This window comes from Anastrepha obliqua, chromosome 2 (assembly GCF_027943255.1).
Source record: "Anastrepha obliqua isolate idAnaObli1 chromosome 2, idAnaObli1_1.0, whole genome shotgun sequence".
Lineage (NCBI taxonomy): Eukaryota > Metazoa > Arthropoda > Insecta > Diptera > Tephritidae > Anastrepha > Anastrepha obliqua.
Window position 1 is genome coordinate 24,974,500 of NC_072893.1, and position 26,041 is coordinate 25,000,540.

Below are 26,041 nucleotides of genomic sequence, written 5' to 3' on the forward strand. Positions count from 1 at the left end.
AGGCGGCACAAGCGGATGGAAGCAGACACTTGGAATTACGCACAATCGAATTAGCATTTCAAAATAATGCCCACCCAGTTTAGATTCCACAATCACGCTGTTCCACGCATTTGCACGCAACTAAATACGAAAACGAGCCACCAAGCACCTCGAAAGCCGCCTTCCTTGGAAGCGTAAAACTCATTTATCACGGAGGAGGCACGGCAAAGCAAGGCAATAAAACTTGCGACTATTTGAATTAATCAAAACGTTGGAAAATTACCGCCACAAACCAATTAAATTCACAACCGGAGCGAATAAATGTGTGAGGAGGTGCTGCGGCGTCGATATGTGCAAGAGTATCTATCTGCCCGATAGCTGCAAAAAAAAAACATTTGTAAACAAAAGAGCGGGAGAGGAAAGCGAGCGAGGCTATCTACTCTTATTAAGTAACAGAAAAGTCAACTTGGCGAGCGGTGAGTAGTTGAAAGTGGTGAGTGAGTGGTTGTGTGCTCGGCTACCGTTGCTAGTGGAACGGAAACGGAAATAAATACGAACAGCAATAGTGAACTAGAAAAGAAAAAACAAAAAAAAAAAAAAAAAAAATGAATTGCAATGCTGATGATAGCAAGCGGCATACAGGCATACATACGTACATAAATGACAGCTACACAAATCAGCACGACTGCATTGACCAACAACAAACAACTTGAGTAATGACGGTAAAATCACTGAAAAAATCACCTATAAAACAAAGAAAAAACAAAAAACAGCGAACAAACACCAACTACTACACAAATATGAACAGTGAAAAACAGGTAAAAACTGCCTGACAACTGTGGTTTTATTAAAACACAATCAATATCGCACAAAGTTACCGACATTTGACACGCAAATTTTAGCCACAATCATTTGGAATGGAATAGTCAACCTTTCCCACACACATATACATGCATACACACACACACACGCATTGGCAAACCACGACAATTATTTGCTTGTGCCCAGTTAATAAAACTTTTAGGAATTGGGCCAAATTCAAAATTGCTGTTTTACTAACTGAAAGCAGCTCCCGAAATTTTACTTCATTTATCATAACACAAGAGGTCCCAAGCAGATTTAGTGGTATTGTCACTCTCTGTCACTCACGACGATGAGGTATTTGTGATTTTGAAGACTAGGTATTTTCATATTTGTAATGTTCCTTTTATGGAACTCAATTACCTTTTCCCCTGGGCTTAATTTGGTACACCTAATCAAGATCAGATCAAAGCACTTTCCGTAGCCGAATAGATTGTGAGCACCATTCGGGAGTGCGTAGGTTCGAACCTTCGTGCATGACCATCAAATAATAGAAAAAGGTTTTTTTAATAGAGGTCGCCCATTGGCAGGCAATAACAAACCTCTGAGTTGTTTCTACCAATTTATTTTTTTTTGTTTTTATCAAGATCAAAATAAAACTTTGTTGCAAATGACACCTTGAAAGGTTTTTGTGTATGAGACATCCCGTCCCTTTACTGAAATTCCGAGATATAGCCTGTAATTTCATTTTCTCAAAACACATAAATGTGAGCGAAATCCAGAAAATTCTTAGAAGCCTATGAGGAATCAAATAAAAAACTCACACTTTCATAAATTATAACATTAATTCGAGTTTTCTAGGTATCTCGTGTTGCCACGTTTTCAAACTTTATACAAAAATTTTTTTTTTTAAATTTTAAACTTTTTAATCCGAATTTTCAGAAAATATTTGGAATTTCATGCTATTGTAAATGACCCATGAAATTCTCGTAAAATAGAAATGGTTTTATTTTTTTTTTTGTTGCGAAAATGTGCAAGCCAAATTTTAAAAACCCCCACGTCAAACCCCACAAAAAACCGCAAGAGCCTGCAGCAAAAAAAAAAACAAAAAAATTTAAAACGAAGCGATTTTTTAGCCGCTTAAAACTTACACTTGTTTTACGAAAATTTCCTATTGCCTGTACATTTTTTGAAAATTCTGATGTAAAAGTATAAAATTCACATGCATTTTTTAATGTTTCTAAATTTTTTTTTAAAGCTTTAAAATTTGATTTACATGGGTTTGGTTAAAGTGTGAACAAAAAAAATATTTTTTAAATAACAAAAATTTTTTAAATAACAAAAAAAAAATTATTTTTAAATAACAAAAAAATCATAACTCGAAAAATATTGTAAATATTAACACAAAACATATTCACCATGCATGCAGTTAAGTCGGCAGTGTACATATATATCCGATTATGAGCCAAATAGCACCACAATGCGACTGACTTTTAACTCCAGGAGAGATGACCTTTTTGAAAAAGTTGTTTTCGTAGGTTAGATGAGGTTTTTGAGGCAGTCGGTTTAGAGTAGTCAACTCACTTAAACCAGGTAGCTCCGTTGTGTTACCACGGTTTAACACGGGAACCTCAATATTTTTTTGATCATGGAGCCATTTAAACTCTCTTATAAAATGGGTTTTATGGCAACACCAAGTAGTTCCCTAAGAGAGTTAAAAGAGTGTTTTCCTAACAACCTTTGCTCTACTCCTAGCTAAGGGTGGACTATTACAAAGGAAGCGTTCTACTGTTTCTTCCTCGTCTCAACAACTTCTGCAGTTTTCATGAGAAAAATCTCCTAGCCTAGAAAAAAGCCTACCTTATAGACAATGGCCGGTGATACAAGCTACGACATTCATTAGATTCTCCTTGAGGTTTTCAATTCGACTTCATGGTCTTTTGTGCCTAAGCCATAACCTTCGAGATGCTCTCTCTTGAGAGGTTGAGCAATTCTTCTGAGCTTCTAATCTATTTGCATCCAAATTAGCCTGTTTGTAACACAAATATTTTCTTCTCTCCATTACCGCTATTGGCTTCCCCTGAAGAATATTATTTTTGTATATTTAATTTGCAAGTTGCCATAGAAATTCCAATATTGCCTCTGTTTATAAGCACGGAAAGATTAGTACCCTTTCTGGCTAACTCATCGGCCTTACAATTTCCTTCAATATCTCTCTGTCCCGGAACCCATATATGGCTGACCTTGAAGACGGTGCTAATATCATTTAAAGCTGCCAGGCATTCCTGAGCAACTTCTGATCTTAGCATAACTGCCTCCATTGATGCCCGCCTGGTTGTCCGAGAAGATATTTATCATAGTTTTTGCTACGGCGTGTGGTTTAGTTACCTCCTTTATGGCTAAGACTTGTGCCTGGTATACGCGACAGTAGTCCGGAAGTCGAAAAAACTCGATAGCTTACTTTATTTTCTACTTCGATCTATCCGCATAAAAATGTATTCCCCCGCTTCTCTATGGTCTTTGAGTTTGCCACTTTCTACTTGACAATATGTCTTGAAGAGCCTGTTGAAGGTGGCTTTAGGGAAAGATTAGTCGATCTTTTGATTATAACTACTCATGATATATAGGCCGCCGTAGCCGAATGGATTGGTGCGTGACTATCATTCGGAATTCGGAGTGCGTAAGGTCGAATCTCCGTCCATGAAACAGCAAAATGATAGAAAAGGTGTTTTCTAATAGCGGTCGCCCCTAGGCAGGCAATAGCAAACCTCCGAGCGTATTTCTGCATGAAAAGGCAGAGGAGGAGAAGCTCGGCCAAACACCCAAAAAGGGTGTTAGCACCAATTATATAAGTTTGGGGGGGAAAAATCCATTATCTTCCCGGTAGATGGCTGTGGTGATCGATATTTCGTAAAATATCGGTCAAACAATTTAAAGTTGACGCTCGTTTTCAAGGTGACATTTCACACTAAAAAAATCATTTCCTGTTTTTGTTTGTTTCATTGAGTTACAGGGTGTTAAAAATGGAAGCTAAGAAAGTAAAGATTCGGTGTTTATTAAACACCATTCACAATTTCAGCGGCCTGGCTTGCATTTTGGCTTTAACAAAGAAAAACTGTAAAATATACGGAATTATGGTGACGACACTGCAACAGCTAATTATGTGCAAATTTTTGAAGTGAAACTTCTTAGGCATCGATGGACGAGCGAGAATGGAGAGTAAAATTTCAAGGCCATGCAACGTTTTGCGCATTTTCGTTCCGCGAGAGAGAAAAAAGATATAACGTAGAGGAAAAGGAGAGAGAAAGCTATGCCTTAGATGTATCTCAGATACACTTTAGGCTATTTTTCCTGAGTTTTTCCTTGTGGTTGCTAATTTTTAGTGAGAAATAACACTGCCTACTTTTTGGCGCTTGTTTGTTGGTGCAAACTTGTAGGAAATATATTTTTGATGCCTACGTTTTGGCATTATATTTCCTTGGTGCCCACTGTTTGGGGCGGTTTTTGGCACCAATTTTTTTGGCTTTGTTTTTTTTTTTTGGTGCCTACTTTCTGGCGCTTATTTCCGTTTCCTGCATAGTACTTGTGCGTACTATAAAGTGCCATCCATTCCGGCGTCGGATTTATTGGTATTGCCTTGCGGTAATTTTTGCCGTTGCTGCGGTCCTGGAATCGCTGCGTTTTTGCGGGTGATAAACGCTCGGAGTAGTGCGCGTTGTTGCCACTGTTTGTGTCCAGCGTTTACCTACACCGGCCGACCCATCTCCGTTTTTTGTAAATTTTGTCTATTTGTATTCTCTGCAAATGTTGTGAATTTATTGAGATATATATTCTTTTTCTCTCTCTCTCTTTCTCTCTCTCATTCTCTCTCGGGTCTCTCCCTCTTTGTCTACTAAGCTACACGCGTAGTAAAGATTTTAAAGAAAATGTCAATATTGGCGAAAATATCGATAAAATGACGGAAACAATAGAGTTGACCGGCTAGTAGTCGTAGCATCGTCCAGGAGCTAAATATCGACCATGAAATAGTTTTTAATAATTTGCGCAAAAAGTTCACGCAAAAATAATACGAGCCAACTGTAAAAAATATTGAAAAAAAAAAAATTCATAATTTTAGATTTATTTAATTTTTAAAATTGTGAAGTGAGATATCTTCGGTACTTTATGAAAACATTTATATTTCGGCATGAATATACTAAAAGAATCGATTTTTTTGCTAAAAATTTTTTGGAAAAACTTTTTTGGTAATATTTAAAAAATATTTGCCCGAATTTTTTTGTTAGTTTGTTGTAATAATAACGTAGACTGCCATATACTTAGCGATCCCTGTAAGTTTCATAATGGGATTCCCATAGATTTTTAAATTTCACTCAAATACGTTCAGGGAATCAATGAAAAATTTCACTCTATCGAAGCGAATCAGTGGAGTGGAATAGCACACCGAATTTTAAAACAGCATTTCAATTTTCGACACACCATTGTTTACTGGGTACACTTATTTTTCGTAGAACTAACAAAAAACAAATGCACACACACGTATAAACTTGGACTACATAACACAAATTTTTGCAGCTAAAAAACAGCGACAGCCGCCAGTAACAACAGCCATTGGCCATTGAAATATGAAACCGCATACAATGGCCGCTGACGAACGATCAAACAGGGGGCAGGCAGCGACTGAGCCGAAGAGAACAGAATACTCGTAGAACAGAGTTGAGTTGGGCAAAAATGAAAACAATAACCACATAACAACAATGCCAACAATCGAGAAAACAAGTGGCGAACGAACACAATTGTCTTGTAATGTCTGACACGGACAGGTCCTGTCTTTCGCTCTATCTCCCCCCTCCCCGAATAGACATTTCCACATCATTTCATTGAGCTACCTCTTCGGTTGCCGGACATTACACCACCACCACCTTCCGCTTTCGTGTGTGTGCGCTGACACTTTAGTTGGCTTTTGGCGCGTCCGTCCCAACCCTTCTTTGGGCACGTTGTGTTACGTCTATTGTGAATGCGGAATGGTGCTTTTTTGCATTTTTATTGCCCCAAACGGCCATCAATCGTCCTTGCCATGAAGGATGTGCATACACACACACACACACATATGTATATATATACGTATACGTACTCACACACTCTTCAAAACAAATGCATTTGCTTTTATTATGTTTACGATTCCCATATGAACCATTCAGTGCTAGAGCTTTTTAATACGCAGTTATACAGCGATTTTCGCCATAAGCATTTTGCAAATATGAGGAATTGAGGAAATGAGAATATTCGTATAAATTTAGAATTGCAAATAATTTGCAGTCTTGTTTAAAAAACGTCCGGGTCGCAGAAGGCAATAAAATTTATTGGCTTAAGCCATCACGTCAAGAGTAATTCTAAAAAAAAATTTTTAACTCCTTTGGCTGTGACATTTTTTAGACTTAATAGCTAGCAAACACTCATACATACACAAAGGAATTGAAGATTCCAGCACGGATAAACAATGATACAGATAATGTTCCTGAATTCTTCTAACTAGGCAACGAAATATTCTACACCTGGCAGAGTATAAAAAGGGTTGCCGCAGTTCGGAAGCAGCGCGACACAATCAATTGGTTGCCTAGGTGCAATGCTTTTCAAATGACCACTCAGGAATGGATAAGCACTTGAAGCCAAGATTTTATTGTACTTCTTGGTTTCAACCAAATTTGATTAGAAATCTTTAAAAATGCACTCATGTCACTTATTTTCACTACTGCGAGTGCCCGGTACTGAGCTACCGCAGGTAGGTGAAATGGTTAAATTACCACTCTGGCACTCCCCAAGTAGCTCTAAAGTGCCGTTTCGATACGATCATGAGACTTCCAACGGGCAGATATCTACATCCAACCAGGAGTTGATACAATAGAAAAGATTGATGGCATTTAAGTTGGCGTACTGCCACTAGCTATGAAGAAAGCAGCACCCGGTCCCCTTAATCGCCTAGCTGCCCAACCCGGACATTTGCAGATAAACTGCTCTACATTCTCCTTCTTTGAAAGGCCTCCGCAGTTTTCCTTAGTGTGAACCGATCGTCCAATGACCGTCCGGTAAACACATCTACGAGTTTGGCAATTGAATGGCGTGAAGTCTCCCAGACTTTTTGAGTTCACCACCTATTGTACTGGGTCCAAAGGGCTTTCGAATTAGCACATGAAAAATTGGAGCTCCATCAGTTCTACGCTTTCCTGAGAAATAAGCTCATCACTAATTTCATTTCCCTCTATGTTCCTGTGTCTGGGAACTCAGATCAGGGAAATGTTTCCCGCACATCCAAAAGATTTGATCTTCTCCTTACAGGAGAGGTCAGTGTCTTGATCGCAGCTTGACTGCCTGAAAAATTTTTAATAAATATCTCCCTTTATTCCACGTTCCCTAAGCATTTTGCATATCTGCAGGATCGCAAAGACTTCTGCCTGAAAAGAACTGGCAGTATTCGACGATTTTAAGGAAATAGATAAATTGGCTCATTTAGAGAAAACCTCTGCTCCGACTCCCGACTTCATCTTGGAGCCCTCAGTGAATACAGTGGCAACAGCCTCGGTACAGATTTTCCTCCGTTCCAAACCTCCCTACTAGGAAAGATTGCCCTGGCACGACCCTCAAACTCCAGTTTACGGATAGCGAGATATGTCTGGGGTTCAGAGAAATATGACGTTAACTGTTGAAAATGCTACCACGTCCCTTGGGGGATTACCTCCAGAGGCCAACCTTCTTTAACCTGAATGCACTTTGAGCTGCGATGGAAATAACGACAGTTGTTACACCAAAACTAGTTGCGGATATATACATTTTTTCTTTTGGTAAACATGTAATAATTTGCATTTGTTGGGATTCTTTTTTATTCCACAAAACTATTATAAAATATTACCCCCATTATTTGTTCACTAACGAGCAATCACACAGTGACTAACCAAAATTCAAAAACGAATTTTCAAGCAACCGAAAACCGAATACGCCCTAAATCATTTTCAATACTTAAATTGCCTATCAAAATGAAGGATATAAGTAAGTTTACTCATACATGCATATGCATTTATGGATGTTCATTCATGCCAACCAAAAGAGCCGTTCTACACCCGTACTCGTGCACGTGCACATCAACCGCCATTAATAAAACTCTGAAAGCAGGATGCCTCATAAATTTTCCTTTGTTACTTATTTCGTGTAGATACTCATATGGAGACGTACGCGCACACATACATGCACGTTTATCTTACATGTGTTGTATTTATTTATGCGAAAACTCATGGCCAGATAAATAAGAACACACTGATTATAGATTTGGCACAAAAATACAAAAAAAAGAAAAAAAATTAAATGTCATAAAAAACATTCTGACGTTGATAAGAACTGCACCTGGACTCAGAAATACGTTTGGAATGAATTGAATGGAATTGCGGATGACTGGGATTTTTCAAGCATTCAAGCAAATAATGCCCATTGTACTTAAGGAATAGAAAAAGAACTTAAGATTAGGTTAGGTTGAGCTGGTTGACTTGTGGTCACGCATAGTCCGGTATGGTCCATAGCGCTACTAGATGGAGTTAATTGGTTACTAGGTTGCTCAATTAGTTTATTGGATTTTCATTTCAATCTGTCATTTAGTATCCACGTGTCACAGTATTTTGTACACTAGAAAAAATTTAGTATCGTGCGGTGTGTGAATTTTTACTTTTGGAAGGTTTAAAAGCAACGGAAATTTATGAACAAATTTTGACAACATAAGGACTTTTCGCCATCAATTAGTACAGTAGAAAGATGGGTTGCTGAATTTAAACGTGGTCGTACATGCCTTGAAGACGTCAAGGATGTCCAAAAGCAGAAACAATAACAGAAATCGTAGAAAAAATACAGGAAACCGTATTGGAAAATCGTCGTGTGACTGAAAGAGATTTAGTAAAGTCCTAGGCATCTCATTAGGCAGTGTAAGCAATATTTTGACTGAAGCATTGAGTTTCAGAAAGCTGTATGCACAATGGGGCCGCATTCGCTAACAACGGAACAAAAACACATTCGAATGGGACTTTCTTAGCAAAATTTAGGGCGTTTTCGAAAGGATAAAGTGGATTTTGTGCCTCGATTCATCAATGGGGTTGAGACTTGGGTCTATCATCTTGATCCTAAAGCAAAACAAGAGGCTAAAAAGTGGTGTGAAACTGGTTCTTCGTCTCCGAAACGAGTTCGTGTCCAGAAATCGGCAATCGGCCAAGAAAGTGTTGGTCAGTTTTTGGAATCTGAAAGGATTTCGTGTGTGGATTACTTGCAAACTGGTAGATCTGAATATTATTGTAACCTTTAGACCAGCTGAAAGAAAAAATTCGTGAAAAAATACCCAGTTTGCTAAAGAAAAAAATTACTTTTCATCAGGACACTGAAAACCGAGTCACAAGAGCATTTACGCTCTACAGTTGCTTTTGAGCACTTGTCCCTCCATTCCCTGCATCCGTTGCTGTTCGAGATTCTTATCTTATAAGCAAACGCTGCTACTGCGCTATGTCCCAGCAGCACGCCTGTCATAGTTCTAGAATCTCTCCGTATTAGTGTTAGTATAAATCGAGTACAACTGTGATCGTCAGATTTGCACAGGGTCTTAGCATTCCTGCAAGTGGACAGTTTCTCCCATCTCGTCCGGAATTTTCTGATCATGTTTTCGTCTAGTTCGTTGTATAATATTCGTACAGATTTTGGTATTCCGTTGACAAAGTCCTGTTTTTCGCTATATCGTCTACTATCTCGTTCTCTTCAATTCCCTTAAGGCCTGGCACCCAATAGAAATGCAGCTTACAATTCGCTGCTAATCTTCCCTGCTCTACCTCCCTGCACTGAAGAACAATCTTGGACGTTAAACGAAACGTAATTGCTTGAATGTCTGCTTGACTATCTATCTAAAAGTTAATTTTTGAGCTGGTCCCAGTTGCATCACAAGCTCTTACTTAAGGAAGAGAGGAAGAACTGAAACGATAAGAAACATCTAGTAGATGAGAATTTATAGCTCTTCTACAAACTTTCCAGTCAAGCTTATGAATCTTATCAGTTTGCTGAGGGAAATAGAATTTAGCTCATCCATTTCCATCATATAAGCCTGGCGAAGGCCGAACTACGACAGAGAAAATGTTCTGTACTATCCTCATCCTCTCTGAGTGGATTTTCTCCGCTTCCTGTAAGACCTTTTCAGGAAACACTTGGATATTTTTCGAGTTCCAGCATAGCAACAACGGCTTTCATGATGTAAATCGAAAACAGTCGCTGTTAGTATTGGCTTCAGTCCAATTGGGCACTCCAAAGAACCGCAGTTCGCCAATTTATCAGCCAGATAGTCATCTTGCGCATAACGGCATCCTGGACCCACTCAATTTCAACCTCATTCCACTTTGCAACAGAGTTCAGTCTTAACTTACATTCCCGAATTAAGGGTCTTCCAATAACAGGTGTTATTTTGAATAGCCCGATATTTCGATAGATGTCACTTTTGACGCTGTAATTTTTTGATATTGGACAATTAGGAACTACGCCATTAATAAAAATGGAACGATACACGCTTAAACAGCGCATTGAAATTATTAAAATTCACTATAAAAATGGTGAAAATTTGACAGAGACGGTTCGTATTTTTGGGTCATCGTGAGGCACCTTGTCGGACCGCAATACAGAAATTGGTGAAAAAATTCGAGCTGTTGGACAAGTTAGTGATTTGAAGAATAAAACCCGTGCAGGTTGCTCAAGAACAGTCGAAAACATTCTTGTTGTAGTCGAAAGTGTTGAAGAAAACCCAGCTTTGTCTATTTTGCATAAAGATTTGGGTATTAAGGCTTATAAAGTCCAGTTAACACAAGAACTCAATCCGGCCGATCATCAACAATGTCGTGTCTTTGCTGATTGGGTCGTTGAAATGCCTGAAAATGATCCGGAATTCCATCGAAAAATCATCATGTGAGTGATGAGGCCCATTTCCACCTAAGTGGCTTCGTCAACAAGCAAAATTGTTGGATCTGGGGCTCAGAATATCCTCAGCGTGTGACTGTTTGGTGCGGTTTATGGTCTGCCGAAGTCATTGGATCTTCATTTTTGCGAAAATGAAGCTGGAGCAACAGTTATGGTGAATGGATTGCGCTATCGAGAGATGATTAACGATTTTTTATGGCCGGAATTGGATGATATTGGAAAACCCTTCATTATTGACAATTTACGAGCAGTTTCTAAGGCCTTTAGTGCAACTTGTCTGTGCCCTTTTCTCATGTAATTACTTGTATTTGCCATCCTTTCAACAATTATCCAGTCTAGTGGTTAAGTATTGCCAAGACTTCCGCTTGAAAGACTGTTGCCATTATATCCAAACAGCGTTGCAACATCTGAAGTTGCTGTCCAAATGCCTTTCAGCTATAGTACCATTTTCAATCTTGATGCCATTGGTAAAAAACGTTTTTCCCGAACTCCCCAAGAGCTTAAAATGCGGCTCTTTTTTTCAAAAGATACTCCTGTTTTATCAGTAAGATGTAGGAGCTGAGATTTAAAGACTCTTGGCGGTAAAGGGATAATGTTTGTCGCTTCCTTGATCAACTTGATCTCATAGTGGAACTGACTTTAACTAGACCCCCGTAAAAAGCACGAAAAATTGACAATCAGATTCATGAAATGCTCGACTCCAAAACTTTAATCAAATATTTCATTGACATAAGAGACCAAATGAGGAATGAACGAGGAAATATCAATTGAATATGACCACCCATAGTTTGAACGGCAGCCATCGTAGCCGAATTGATTGGTGCGTGACTATCATTCGGAAGTGCGTTAAACTTCGAATCTCCCAGCACGAAACATCAAAATGATGGAAAAAGTTTGTTCTTTCAAACCTTCGGTGTATTTCTGACATGAAAAAGCTCGTCATAAAAAATATTTGCCGTATGGAGTGGGCTTAAAACTGTAGGTCCCTCCATTTGTGCAACAATATCAAGACACACACAAATAGAGTAGGAGCTCGGGCAAACGCCCAAAAAGGGTGTAAGCGCCGATTTGGTATTTTGTTTTTCTTTTTTTTTTTTAATTTTCCTTTAGTTCGAACCTAAAATTTATATCTAATCTTAAAACGTGTCCATGTGTGTGAAACGATTGAGTGAAAGTGTCAAAATGTCGAATTCAATAAGGTATAAATTATGAAATTGGGACCCAAATAACGGCAGCAAGCGAAATGATCGAATTCGTGTGTTGGTTGCGGTACATTACAGATTATGCGATAATATTTACCAAGGCAAGCAGCAAAAAGACTGAGACGCTAGTAAAAAGTTGATGCTGATGCAGCTAATAGTTGGGCACACAGCACACGCATCCAGCTACAAAACTTTACACTACACACAATATACCGTTACTCTACAAACACAAGGCCACACCTACATACACGCATACACATACACATCCACATAGATCCATGTATGTATGTATGTTTCTACTTGTGTAGCATTGACAAGCCTACACAATTTTCAGCAGAGTTACACATTTCGAGAAAAATAGGCTTTGAAAAGGGTTCTGGGAAACTGCGCTTTAAAATTGAAACAGAGGAAATGCAAGCATTTCACACCCTACATTTGCGGCAATTGAGCGTAGAGAGCAAAAAATTCAAATTTTACGCTTAGTGAGCTAAGTCGTCGCCGGACTAAGCTGCAAGTGGCGCACTTCAATTATTAAAATTATAAAAAGAGGGGGAAAAACTTACTCTTTGAAGCCGTGTGCTTGCTGCTGTTACACTTTTTCATGGAAACTTGTCATGGACAGAGTGAAGAAAATGCAAGCAACTTTTTTTTACTTCTCAGGAGATTAAGATATTCATACATACATACAGGTACATATACTCATAGACAATGAAATGGGTGTTCAACATTTTTACCAGTTTTGGTTATTTCACTTTTATTTATTTTGTGTATTCGTTTTTTATAAAAATCTAAAAACAAATTCATGCTAAGAAACTTTTTTTTTATGTAAAAGCATTTTTTCTGTTAGCAAATTTTGTTTGCGGATTCTGAATTAATTTCTCATTGCCTTAGGTAAACTTTTTTCTTTTAAATATTTCTTAAAAATTGGTTCTACGACCTTGAAAATCCTATAGAATCTGACGTTCATGTCTACATAACAGCGTTTCTCCCCTGCAAATCACGAATTAGTGCACTGTTAATGCATGCGGAATACAGCTCAAAGCAAGGGTTACGCATGCACTTAGACTTGCCATAAATCCTGTGACAAACTTTACAATGCATACGGCAAGAACAAATTCGCACAAAAGAGTTCCGTTGTTTTTGTTTTTGTTCATATGCATTTTCGTCCCCTCGTAAATTATACGCAGATTCGTGGCGAATTTCATTTGTTGGCAATGGACTGGGGAGCTAAGCACTGATTCCATTACAAAAGTGGGCTAAAAGCACAAGTGAGATTTACGAATTCCTGAAAAAACTTAATATTTCGAGAATGTTTGTTTACCGCACGATCAATCGTTTTTCCCAAACGTCTGAAGTGACAGACAGAAAAAGAAGTCGTCGCCCTCGCGTGGTTCGAACCAGTGCAGCCGTAAAAGCCGCTCGAGAAAGAATTCAGAGAAATCGGCTTAGAAAGCAGAAAATCATGTCCGGGGAAAAGGAATGTATCGACCAGATCCATGTCAAGACTAATTAAAGATGATCTCCACATGAAAGCCTTCCGTCGCTCAACTGGTCAACTTTTGACAACTCGACAGATGCAAGCAGCTTCTTCGGTGCCACGCAGTCAACGGCCATGAAAATATTCTTTTCACAGATAAGAAAATGTTCACTGTTGAGGAATTTTTTAATAAGCAGAACTTTAAAATGTATGCTAAAACTTCTGAAGTCGCAAAGGGGGCTGATCCAGCCCCCTAATCGTTTGGTGGGGAGTGTCTTGCTTGTAAAGGCGTTCATCTACTTGGCCCTCCGGAAGTCCAAATCTGATTCCATTGGACTACAGTTTGTGCTTAGAACTGAAGAACATGGCCAGTCGAAGACCTCACAGAGATTTGGAGAGTCTGAATGGCCTAATTGTTTGAAGGCTTGGGTAAAAGCAAATGGTGACAATTTCGAATGAAAACTAAATTTTTGTTTTCATATTTACGTGTTTAAATAAACCTAACTTCATTAAAAAAAGTATTATAATTTCATACCTATAACGGACTTAACTTGTAACAGAACTTATGGCAGGACTAAGTAATAACATTCGCATGTTCATATACAAGGTAAAGTCCTAAATAAGCAAGACTGAGCTAAAATCGAAACGACAGGAGCTATATTCTGTTAACCTTGGGTTTTATTTATTCAAAATAGTCCCCTCTGGCCGCGATATACTGTTTTGCGCGATCTAAAAGGTTTTCGAAAGAATGTTTCAGATCATTGTCCGGAATGTCCTTCGGGATGAGGACTGACTACATCGTCCCGATGGTAACGTTCAATAGGAATTTTGCCACACAATTTCCATCTAAAAAAGAATGGAATAAGGGATTCTCTCTAAACACCTTCGATACCACAATCTATACAGATGGCAGTAAAATGGATTGTGGTGTCGGAGCTGGTATATATTCTCAGAGACTTGGAATTGAAAAATCTGTGCGTCTCCCTAATACCAGTAGCGTCTTCCAAGCGGAAGTACTAGCAATTGGGGAAGCCTGTAGGTTACTAATCGCAGATTTCTCTTTCAAGGGCAATGTCGCTATTCTTTCGGATAGCCAAGCTGCAATCCAGGCGCTGGATGCGACTATAACAACCTCTAAAGTGGTGGAGCAAAGTAGGAATAGCCTCACCAACTTGAGTGAAAACCATAGAGTAACCTTAACCGGGACACCGGAACATAGAAGGTAACGAAAAAGCTGATGAACTGGCAAGAGGGGGATCTGCCATGAATAGCGCTCTTGCAGTACCAGTACTCACCCCACTAGGTGCGGTCAAGAACGCAATTTCCCTAAAATACCTTCGAATTGCAGAGTGTAGATGGAGAGACCAGACGAAATGCAAAATCAGCAGAACGTTATGGCCCACCTACAACCTCAAGCAATCGTCGACATTAATAAACATGAAACGACGGGACACCTGTAGACTTACGGCAGTCATAACTGGCTTCTGGTCTATCGGAGAACAAGCCGCCAAAATGGGCATCCCTCACAACACATACTGTCATAGTTGTAAACAACCGGAGAAAAAAGAAACAATCTTCCATTTTCTCTGTGAATGCCCTGCCCTATGGAAGGACAGAATGTCAACCCTGGGCAAACCGCTGTTCGAGAGTCTCGAGCAGCTGTCTGGCTCAGACGTCAACAACCTAATAAGGTTCCTAAACCACACAGACTGGATATAGTCCTGCTGCAAATAACTGTTAAACAATTTGGTAACGAGGATGTGGCAACAAAATGGTGTGGAAGCGCTAGTTGGATTCTGGATGAATCACCACTCTAACCAACCAACTAATGAGGAACGAAACGTATACAGCACAGACCTTCCGTAAGCCCAAATGATCAGTTGAAATCCGATAAATCGACGTTTTGAGATACTCAACTCCGATTCCATGAATTTACCGATGATTTTGATTAATTTGTGATAAATTTACAAACAATTTCGATAGAATTTTCGGTGATTATTGGTTTTGGGTCAGGCGGGCCCGTATGTTCATTGTAATTTATGTCCTCACAATCATCTCTGAAACGTGTAAACTACTCATGAACTCTGGCACGGGATAAACATGAATTTTTTCATCAATTAAAATATTTCGGTAAACGTTTTATCCGTTTTTAAAACAAAATTTGATATTAGCTCTTTGTTCGAAACTCATTTTTGTGCCGATGATTGAAACTTACTGACACTTTAGACGCAATAACTTCGCTTCCACTAAACCGAATCTCACTACGCTTTCATTGGAGGTCAGCTAGGGATGGAACTTCCAACGCACTAACACATTAAAAAGATGGCGCCATCAAAAAAATTTTTATTTGTACTTCACGTTGTATAATTACGCATAGCTAGGCTTTTTAGGCTGAGTTAACTTTCTTAATTTTTTATTGTTTTATGTTTTTTTATGTTTTCTGGTGTTCTATTAATTTTTTATATTTTTTTCTAAATAATTTTTTTTGCATTTATTTATTTATTTTTATTATTATTTCTTAATTTGGTTTTATTTTTCTTATTAATAATGAAGATTAAAAATAAAGATTTTTTCTTTTATTATTATTTTTTAATATTTTATTTACTTATTTATTCGTATTGTTTAATTAAATTTTGTTATTTAGTTTTTTTTGACTTTTTAATTTTTCATTTTCATTTCATTTTGTTATTTTTGTTTTATTATTAATAGTGAAGATTAAAAATAAAGATTTTTGCTTTTATTAATTTTTTTTATTACTTTATTTATTTATTTATTTTTATTGTTTCATTTTAATTTTTTTTATTTATTAAATTTTTTTATTTCATTTATTTAATTTTGTTATTTTTTTTATTAATAGTAAAAGTTATATATAACGAGTTTTCATTTTTTTTCATTTTATTTTTATTTTTTATTTTATTTTTATTATTTTTTTATATATATATATTTTTTTTTATTAAAAGTAGAAATGAAAGCACGTAGTAACCGTAGATTAATTTTATTGCATTTATTTGGTCTCTCTATTGGCACTATTTGTTTACACTTTAGATTTTGATTTTAGAGAGATCAAAAATGCATCCAGAAGCAAGCCGTTGACAGATGGACTAACATGGATACCTGCAAAATAACTAAACAAACGTGGCCCAATTTCAACAAATCCAGAACAAACGAGTTGTTAAGAAAGCCACGAGCAGACATATTCAGAATTACGTCAACAATAATGGGAAACTGGGCTTTGGAAGGCCGTGCCAGGAACATGGGGTGGCCGTACAACGATAGATGTAGAAGCTGCAATCGAGAAGAATATAAGGAGGTTAGGTTTTCAAGATGAAATAAAACGTATATAATTTAATGTTATGGCCAAGAATTTAGCTTTATTATAAAGATAAGGGTTTGCCATTATGTTTTAAAAATGATTTCGGGCAAGTGGCCGCCGCGGCTGGCTCGAATAAATTCCAGCCGAGAGGCCCAATTTTCGACCACTTTTTGCACCAATTGGGGCCGTATGTCAGCAATAACGCGCCGAATATTCTCTTCCAAGACGTCAATCGTCTCGGGCTTATCTGCGTAGACAAGCGACTTCACATAGCCCCACAAGAAATAGTCCAGCGGTGTTATATCGCACGATCTTGGAGGCCACGTCACAGGTTCACGGCGTGAGATAATGCGCTCACCAAAAGTTTCCTTCAATAAATCGATTGTTGCGTTGGCTGTATGGCATGTAGCGCCGTCTTGTTGGAACCAAAGGTCGTCCACATCAACATCGCCCAATTCAGGCACGAAAAAGTCATTAATCATGGCTCTATAGCGCTCTCCATTGACTGTAACATTATGGCCGGCTTCATTTTTAAAGAAATATGGACCAATGATTCCCTCTGCTCATAGAGCACACCAAACAGTGACTTTTTGAGGATGTAGCGGCGTCTCAGCAATGGCTTGTGGATTATGTTCACTCCAAATGCGACAATTTTGCTTATTGACATACCCATTCAACCAAAAGTGAGCTTCATCGCTGAACAAAATTTTCTTGTGAAAATCGGGATCGGTGGCCATCTCGTTTTGGGCCCATTCACCAAACGTGCGACGCGCTTGATCAGGTGTAAGTCTATTCATTATGAAATGGCAAACCAAACTGAGCATAAATCAAGTGACAGCTGTCAAAAAGACCATCTACGAAAAAAGTAGTGCCAACTTGAAAACCTAACCTCTAAAAAAAACACCCTTTACTATCGGTGTTTTTACTTTGTTACTGTTAAATACTTTTTTCTATACCCCATTAAAAAGCCTCTTTGAGCTGTTAATGTCTTACACACTCTGCTTAAAGTTATTCTACACAAGTCTCTAATTGGGCGAGCTTTTGATTGGCCACTTCAAAATCGATATGTTTTAGGATGAAATAAACTGCTTCATAGCTATATAGGCCCTTTTGGTATGTGTTGACTCTATACTGCTTGTTTAACCAAAAATCTCCATAGCGAATTTCTTTCCTAGCGAGTTTTGCAGTTCCTCGATATTAGTCGGCGATTTAGTCAGTGTGTAAATGCGACATATTTATAGGGGTGTTTAACAAGTTAAAAATTGTATTTCCATGTCGATTCTCACTGGCCGACATATTGGCAATTTTTGTACTAATTAATTTCTTTTTTTTTTACTTATAAATCCACACTCAACATCCATTAAATGCATAGCGCGTGGCATCATCATCATCAATTACTAGAGTTCCAAGTAGGAGCATAGAGCCACACGTGGCAGGCTAACCAAAAAACCACATTTAGTGTAAATACTGTTTGCTACAAATGTACGCACTGCTTCTACTTACGAATTTCTAACTACAAAACACCACCAGCAATTCATTTTAATGAACTTCCTTACACTCCAATTCACACTAATCTCTATTTACACAAACATTTACTAAATACGCACAGTGCTCTTACTTATTTCCTAAGCAGAGCATTCGTCTGAACACAAATTGATTATGACGCTTCTAAGGAAGACGATGAAAGACAACTTTTCAATTCAGTTTCATGTCCGGAGCTTAATTAAATTTTGCGAAATCGCACTGGCAAAAATACTTAGGGAACGCAGAAGCGAGGCAGATATTTTAAATTGTTTGCGATAGTCCAGCTGGTGCATGTCTAAACTGGTCAACTCCTGTAAGGAAGAGATCAAATCTTTTGGGTGTGCAGGTAACATTTCTCTGATCTGGGCTCTAGGACATAGAAACATAGAGGAAAAAGAAATTGCTGTTGAGCTTGCCAGGAAAGGGTCGACTGAATTAGTCTCAGACATCTCCTACACGTCATCAGCATTCTTCTGACTCTTGTTAAAGCGGAACTGGACAGCTTATTTTTAAGGAAAGTGCAAAAGAGATGGAGTATAACAGACGCACACAACAGCGAGTTCTGGGAAGACTACGCCATTAAATTTCCAAACTCGTAGCTGTGTTTATAGGTCATTCGGTCCGGACGATCGGCACACACGCAGAAGAGCTGGGTTTACCATTTAACCCCCATTGCAGAAGCTGTGGGCACCTTTCAGAGAGAAGGAGACAGTTGAGCACTTTCTGTGTAAATATCCGGATTTGGCAGCTAGACGATTAAGGCCACCGGGTGCTTCTTTCCTCCACAGCCTGTAGCAGTGCGCCAACTTAAATTCCATGAACCTTCGCCATTACATCAACAACTCTGGTTGGCTGTAGATATCTGCCCGTTGGAGATCTCAAAATGGCGCTTTAGTGCTACTTGGAGGGTGCCAGAGTGGTACTTCAACCATTCCTCACATACTTTCGTACCTTTCTGGGTTGGCAAACAAAATGAACCGATGCCCGTGTATAGACGAAAGACAAGCCCCTTTCTAAATGGGTGGCTTCCAAATTTCTTATTCCTATCTAGAAAAAATTCTACATATATCTCCTCGCTCTAGATGGGGTTTTAATATAGACTCGTTTCAGAAGGTAGAGACAATCCACAACACCTTCAATAACATCAAACACGAAAGATAAAGACAAAATAGATCGCTGAGACTGCAGAGATCTCAAACTGATAAGCAGGCACCTGAAAATGAGCGAATTGGGTCATGAAAACGAAGTGAACGTAGAGCAAAGCCAATGAAAACTTTTTGGATACGTTCAATTCGAGTTCAGTGGCAGGCATGATCTCCAGAAGAACAATGCAGATTCCACTTTAGAACAAACAAATGATGTGTAGAGCTATTTTTCATCAAAGTTGGTAATGAAAACTAAATGTGAAAGAGAGATATAAACTTTGACCATACTACTCTTCACAGTACTTCATTCTGATTCAGTTCTTATAAGAAATCTATGTATGCTGGCACTAGATTGAGCTGAGCGCGTGTACTTCTCTTTCGGCCGTACCAGATCGAAATGTTTACTTCTTTCTCTCGATGTGGTATTCCAGACTCGACACGAGTCGTTAGGCCGAGTTGTTGTTGTAGCAGCATAAACATTCACAACATTTACATACGGGGAATGCTGCTGGAGTGACAGTCCTTGGCCAGAAATATATAAATCCGGGTCGCTTCGGTAACGTAGAACCGACTGTCGTGACTCGTTAGACCGACTCTGTGCAGCTGCTTTCGTAGCCTTCAGTGACCGGCCAAAATAACTGTGAGCATTTCCAATTTATTTCAATGAGATTTATAAGTTGTTTAATCCTTTTAATATTGGATACTACCAGTAAGGACGTATTCCCACTGTTTGTTGCCAATTCAAGTACCACCACCTTTATACTCCTTTTCTGACTTCTTTTTTGCTGGTGTGTATGTAAATGATATCGAATATAAATTTTATTACCGGTCAAATGAAAAAGTTGTGTCACCCTCAAACCGGCACTGTCAGCAACGAGAATGTTTTAAACTGTTTACCAGGTCACTGTACAAACATACGCATGTCCGTCCGTACATACATACTCATAAATATTAGCACAAGAAAATGTAGGTTATCTGTTGAAAATATAATAAATATTAATTGTGAAATGTTGCGCAGTGCTTGCAGAACACCCACGCATTTATATGGAAATGTCCTTCTATATATTTGAGTGAGTTTAAATTATGAATTAAATTAATTTGTGTGCACACGTGCCGATGGAGTAATAAAAACATATGTATGGGTGAACGCTGAAATTTGTCAACAATGCTTGAGTAGGCATTTCTAAAAGTACTTGCGAAGATTTCTAATGCAATGAGATAAAGAGAAAATTGTGGAATTCACTTAATAGCTCGAAAATCTAATCAATCGAAATTAAAATTTTAACGTGAATTTTGTGGTGAAGAAAACAGCGATTCCGCAGAATTTTGACTTTTTAGGCAGAATATGGAGAGCCTTTTTTTAAAGAGTTCTAAATCGTTAGCCAATTCCGTTTAAAAGATGATTACTTGCAATTTATCTTAGTTGCTCATCTGAAGGCGAGCAGTCTTTTTCTTATTACATCTCGTATTCCACTCTGTGTGCGAGCTTAGTAGTGGCTTAAGTGGGATACACAGAGACAGAGTGGGAGTAGGTAAGCAGTTCGAGATATAGACTATGAGGTGGATGATAAAAATGTTATTTTTCAATGCTACGGGCCTTAAACTGACAGTAAATGACTAATGAAGAATATCGGATGCGGGCAAGTAGTCTGATGTAAAAAAAAATGGTTTATAGACTGGCTAGACTGTCTACTACGAGGACGTAACAAGTTTTTTAGTATTTATTTTCGGCTTATAAGAGCTGCTGTCCGCCAGGTGTAAGTTGGGCATTTTATGCATCGATGGAGGAAGTAACTTCATTAAATCTTTAAGCCAAATAAAGTTTTAAAATATTCAAGTTTAGAAAAAAAATTTAACAAAAAATTGGAGTTAAGGCTTTAAAAGATCAAGGTTAAAAAAAAAATTAGGTTTCAGCCTTTCAGACAAAATTAAGATAAAAAAATTAAGAGTTTTACCCAAAATTAAGATTTTTGAAAACAATTAAAGTTTTTAAAAAACTTAAATAAAACAAATAAAGCTTTGAAAAAATTAAGATTAAAAAAAATAAGGTTTAAAAAAATAGGAGTTTAAAAACCTAAGATTATGAAAACAGTTAAAAAAAATTAAGTTAAGAAAAATCAAGTTTTTTAAAAAATTAAGATTTCAAACCAAAATTAGGATCTAAAAAAAAAAAAAAATTCCAAACAAAATTAAGATTTTCAAATAAATTAAAATTTTCATGAAAGATTAAAATTTTAGGGCAAAACTAAAATTGTCGAAAAAACTTGGATTAAAAAAAATAAGATTTAAAAACCTTAAGATTAGTAAAATAGCTAGAATTTACAAGCCAAATAGAGCTTTAAAAATGAAGGTTTCAAAAAAAATTTATACTTTTAAAAAGAATTAGAGTTAAAAAATCAGACTTTCGCACAAAATTAAGATGAAAGCAATTAAGAGTTTTTCCCAAAATTAAGATTTTTCAAAATAATTAAAATTATTAAAAGGTTAAACAAACCAAATAAAACTTTAAAAAAGAAATATTTAAAAAAAATAAGATTTCTTCCAAAAAATTTGGACTTAACACAGAACTTTTAGATAAAAAAGATTTTCAAACCAAAATTTGAGATTTTCAAGAAAGATTAGGATTTTCGCACAAAATTTTTGAAAAAACTTGGATTAAAAGGAAAATAGGATTTGAAAAACCAAAAAATATAGAATTTCCAGACCAAATATAACTTAAAAAAGTCAAGATTAACAAAAAAATCAAGATTAAGGGGTTAGGTCCATCGTTTTAAAAAAAAATCTCGTTGTGTTTTTTTTTACAGATTATTATTCTTTACACAGGGTAGACCAAATAAGACCTACTAATGCCACGCATCAGGTCCATAGTATCCACAGTATGTACAGTTGCTCCATTTTGTTGAAACCACAAATTAGGATACTGCTCCGCCATGGGCCGCAAAAAGTTTTCAATCAATGTTCTGTAAGAAGCTCCTGAAATCGATTCCGACGTTTCATCCTCATTTTCGAAGATATATGGACCGATAACTGTAGTGGCCACAACACCGCACCAAACAGTACATTTAGATGGGTGCAACTGATGTTGGTGTGGTGTTGCTCTTGGATTTTCAGAGCCCCACAATCTACAGTTTTGTTTGTTGACATAACCATTTAAATGGAAATGCGCTTCATCCGACATCAAAAAATTATTTAAAAAATTAATTTGTGTAGATAATTGTGTAAAACGAATAGCGTATTGTAGTCGTTGTTGGTGGTCTCGCGGTAGGGTTCCATAATAAATTTCCAACAATTCAATTATAACAATTCAATAACAAAAAGAGAAAAATAAATATGTCAAAAAATAAAAAAAAGTTATTTGTGCTTAACATTAGTAGGTCTTATTTGGCCCACCCTGTAGTTTTAGGCGTATTTCTGAGGAAGTCGATTGTAAAAATTCCCCATAGATACAAAGTTATGGTAGAAAATGTAACTGCCCGACGAGAATTTCATGCGCACAGGTAGCTGCCTTTCGTTTCAAGCAGCTGGCCGTTGCCTTCGGAGCCTTCAGCCTGTCCGTTTTTTTGTTATTCTAAAGTATGTATAGGGACATCTATAAAATATTGTGAGAGTATGTGTAGAGTGCATATGCTAAGGTTTATGAAACTAAAGGGTAGTCGTTTTTGATCATTCGAGCCGGCTATAAGACGCACGAATCACACTGTGAAAGCAACAAAAGATGCCAGAAAATCTCGTCCACTGAAAAACCTTAAACAACAACAATTGCTTACTGATCAGTAACAAAATAAATTAAACAATCCGTTTTAAGTTCTCGCTTTAAATGCGCGCGACCTCAAGCGAAATGCACTCGTTTTTCTCGAAACAACTTTTTCCGGCACGGTCTGCATGACAACCCATACAGTTTTTAATATTTTTTGATGCGGTTTTTGTCAAATATTCGAAAGTATTTTCTGTATAGCCTGTCGAGACGGATTTTTGATATTTTTATTAAAGAATTTTATAAACATAATTAAAGTGTGACATTTACGTCTTAAAACGCACACTTTTTATTAAATATCGTAAATTGCAAAATTTTTTCGAAATTCAAAGATCAGGCTCCACAGACTATAACTACAACTTTATTTTACAACAATTTTCTTACTTTTAACAGATCCATCAACATTTCAAGGAGAAATGATGCAGACCGTGAAGCAATTTTTTTGTTTTGTACTTTGAGTCACGTGAGTTTTTATATACTAATGTTTGTAAAGAAAAATTAAAATAATTTTTTTTAATATATAAAGTTTAAATACTAAAAAAAAAACGCATACCCTTTTTTTATATTTATTTCTATTGTTATCCCTTTATATAATATATTCATATTTATTTCTATTGTTAACTTTATTATTTTATGTGGGTAACCCTAAAAGTTTTTGGGAAAACAGATAAAACCACATGTTTTTTTCAAATATTCACCTTAATCATTTGCATATGCATATACATTTTTATTGGAAGAAACGAGATTTCGAAACATTTATTCCTCTCCGAAGTTAGTATCTCAAGAACATAATTTTTTAATGGCTGATGTGTCTCTTCAGTTGTTGAAAAGCGCTCACCATATAATTCATTTTGACGTATGGAGACGTCTGCCAAATAACGAACAGAATGGGGACAGAAAGAAGTCGTCTAACTAAGAACACTGGCAAAGAGTCAATAATGCGATCGTTTTTCTAATTCAAATATCATATAATAATTAATTGTTCGAGGTGCTGTGTAAGAGATGGCGTTCCCATGGTGAAGAACAATGTGTCGCACTTTTTTGTTTTTTCTGATTTTATCGAAGACTTACAGTTTTCAAATTGTTGTAGTTCTGAGACTTTCACGCCGAACGCGTTCAAGAAAATGCGAAAACAATAGTTGCTACTTTGATTCACAATTCTCACTTCCTTTGCGATTTAGTTAATACCAGACCCACCATTATTACTATAACATTATTTGTTAAGCAGTTCAAGAGACACTGAACCAAAGGTCGCTGTTCGATTAAAAGGATTAAAAAGGTTCGAGTAACGTAAATGTTTCATACTTACGATAACAAACGGCAACAATCGATTATATCATTCGCAATGCTTACCTGCAATGAGATAAAAAGGATACAAATTTCGTTTAGTAAAATGCAAATAGGGCAGCTGTAAAATGCAGATATTGGCCCAACAAATAGCATAAAAAATGTAGCCTTATCGGGAATGCTATTTGAATAAATTATTCTCATAAATATCATCATAACAAAAAAATTGTAAATTGAAAAAATAAAGACAAAACATTTTTTTTTTTAAATATTATTAAATATATATTATAGGTATTGTTGAAATAAACATTTTTAGTAATTCCACTTTGCTTTTGTATTATATTGTTATTTATGTAAATGAGTTGTTTTTATAGATTTTACGACAAGGTTGATAAAGTGGCCAGACCACTGGAGAGGCGGAGAAAATAAGATATTTTAGGAATTTTTTCAGCAGGACAATGAAGTGAATACAGATTCTGAAAAAGTGCTTTACTGTACATGAAGAAATGCATTGAATATACCAACTTGGCGGCCGCTGTAGCTGAATGGATTGGAGTGTGACTACCATTCGGAATTCAGAGCGAACGTAGGTCGAGTCTCGGTGAAACACCAAAATGAAGAAAAAGTTGTTTCTAATAGTGCTCGCCCCTCGGCAGGCAATGGCAAACCTCCGAGTGTATTTCTGCCATGAAAAAGCTCCTCATAAAAAATGTCTGCCGTTCGGAGTCGGCTTGAAACTGTAGGTCCCTCCATTTTTAGAACAACGTGAAGACGCACACGACAAATAGGAGGAAGAGCTCTGCCAAACAGCCAAAAATGGTGTACGCGCCAATTATATATGTATACACTATATACCAACTTGAAAACAGTTTTTTTTTTAAAGAAAATGGCGGCGGCACCGATTTCCAACAGGAGCGGCAATTTTTACTTTACAGAGAGCACAAAACAATGTTTTTTCGATTCTCAAGTACGCAGATTCTATTTGTGAGCTTCTTTTCTTTCTTTTGATACATCGATTTGTGCAGAAAGAATTTCAAATTCAAAACTTAAGATTTTCAAAAACAACTTAAGACAAAAAATTAATATTAAATAAAAATTAAGATTTCCAAACAAAAACATTAAGATTTTTAAAAATAATTTAGATTTTAAGAAAAATGTAAATTTTCATGCAAAATGAAGATTTTTCAAAAAAAAAAAAACACAATATAAGAACAAATAAAGTTTATTAAAAAAGTTAGGATTTTTACAACAAATAAATTAAGATATCTAAACACACTTGGATTAAAAATAAAGATAAATTAAATAAATCATCAATATTAAAGAAAAAGGTTTAAAATTTCAAAAAAAAATTATATTTTCAAAAAAAAAATTAAAATTAAAAAAAAAAAATTAACTTTGAAATAAAATAAAATTTTCAATAAAAATTAAAGTTTCAAAAAACTAATAAAATTTTCAAAGAAAAATTAAATTTTCAAAAAACATTTTCATAACAAAAATTTATATTTTCAAAAAATTTAAATATTGCAAAAAATTTAGATTTGCAAGAAATTAAAAATTTCGCGCAAAATTAAGATTTGAAAA

At 36.6% G+C, this 26,041-nt stretch overlaps 1 protein-coding gene across 1 annotated transcript in view; it reads right to left on the bottom strand.

The window, feature by feature from the left end:
• Positions 1-411: 411 nt before the first annotated feature.
• LOC129238055 (uncharacterized) overlaps positions 412-26,041 on the bottom strand; it is a 125,848-nt gene continuing 100,218 nt past the window's right edge. The window contains exons 4-5 of the mRNA XM_054873096.1: positions 16,645-16,722; positions 412-549 (exon numbers count right to left, since the gene is read on the bottom strand). Coding sequence (XP_054729071.1) covers positions 412-549; positions 16,645-16,722 — 216 coding nt within the window. The remainder of the gene's footprint in view (positions 550-16,644; positions 16,723-26,041) is intronic.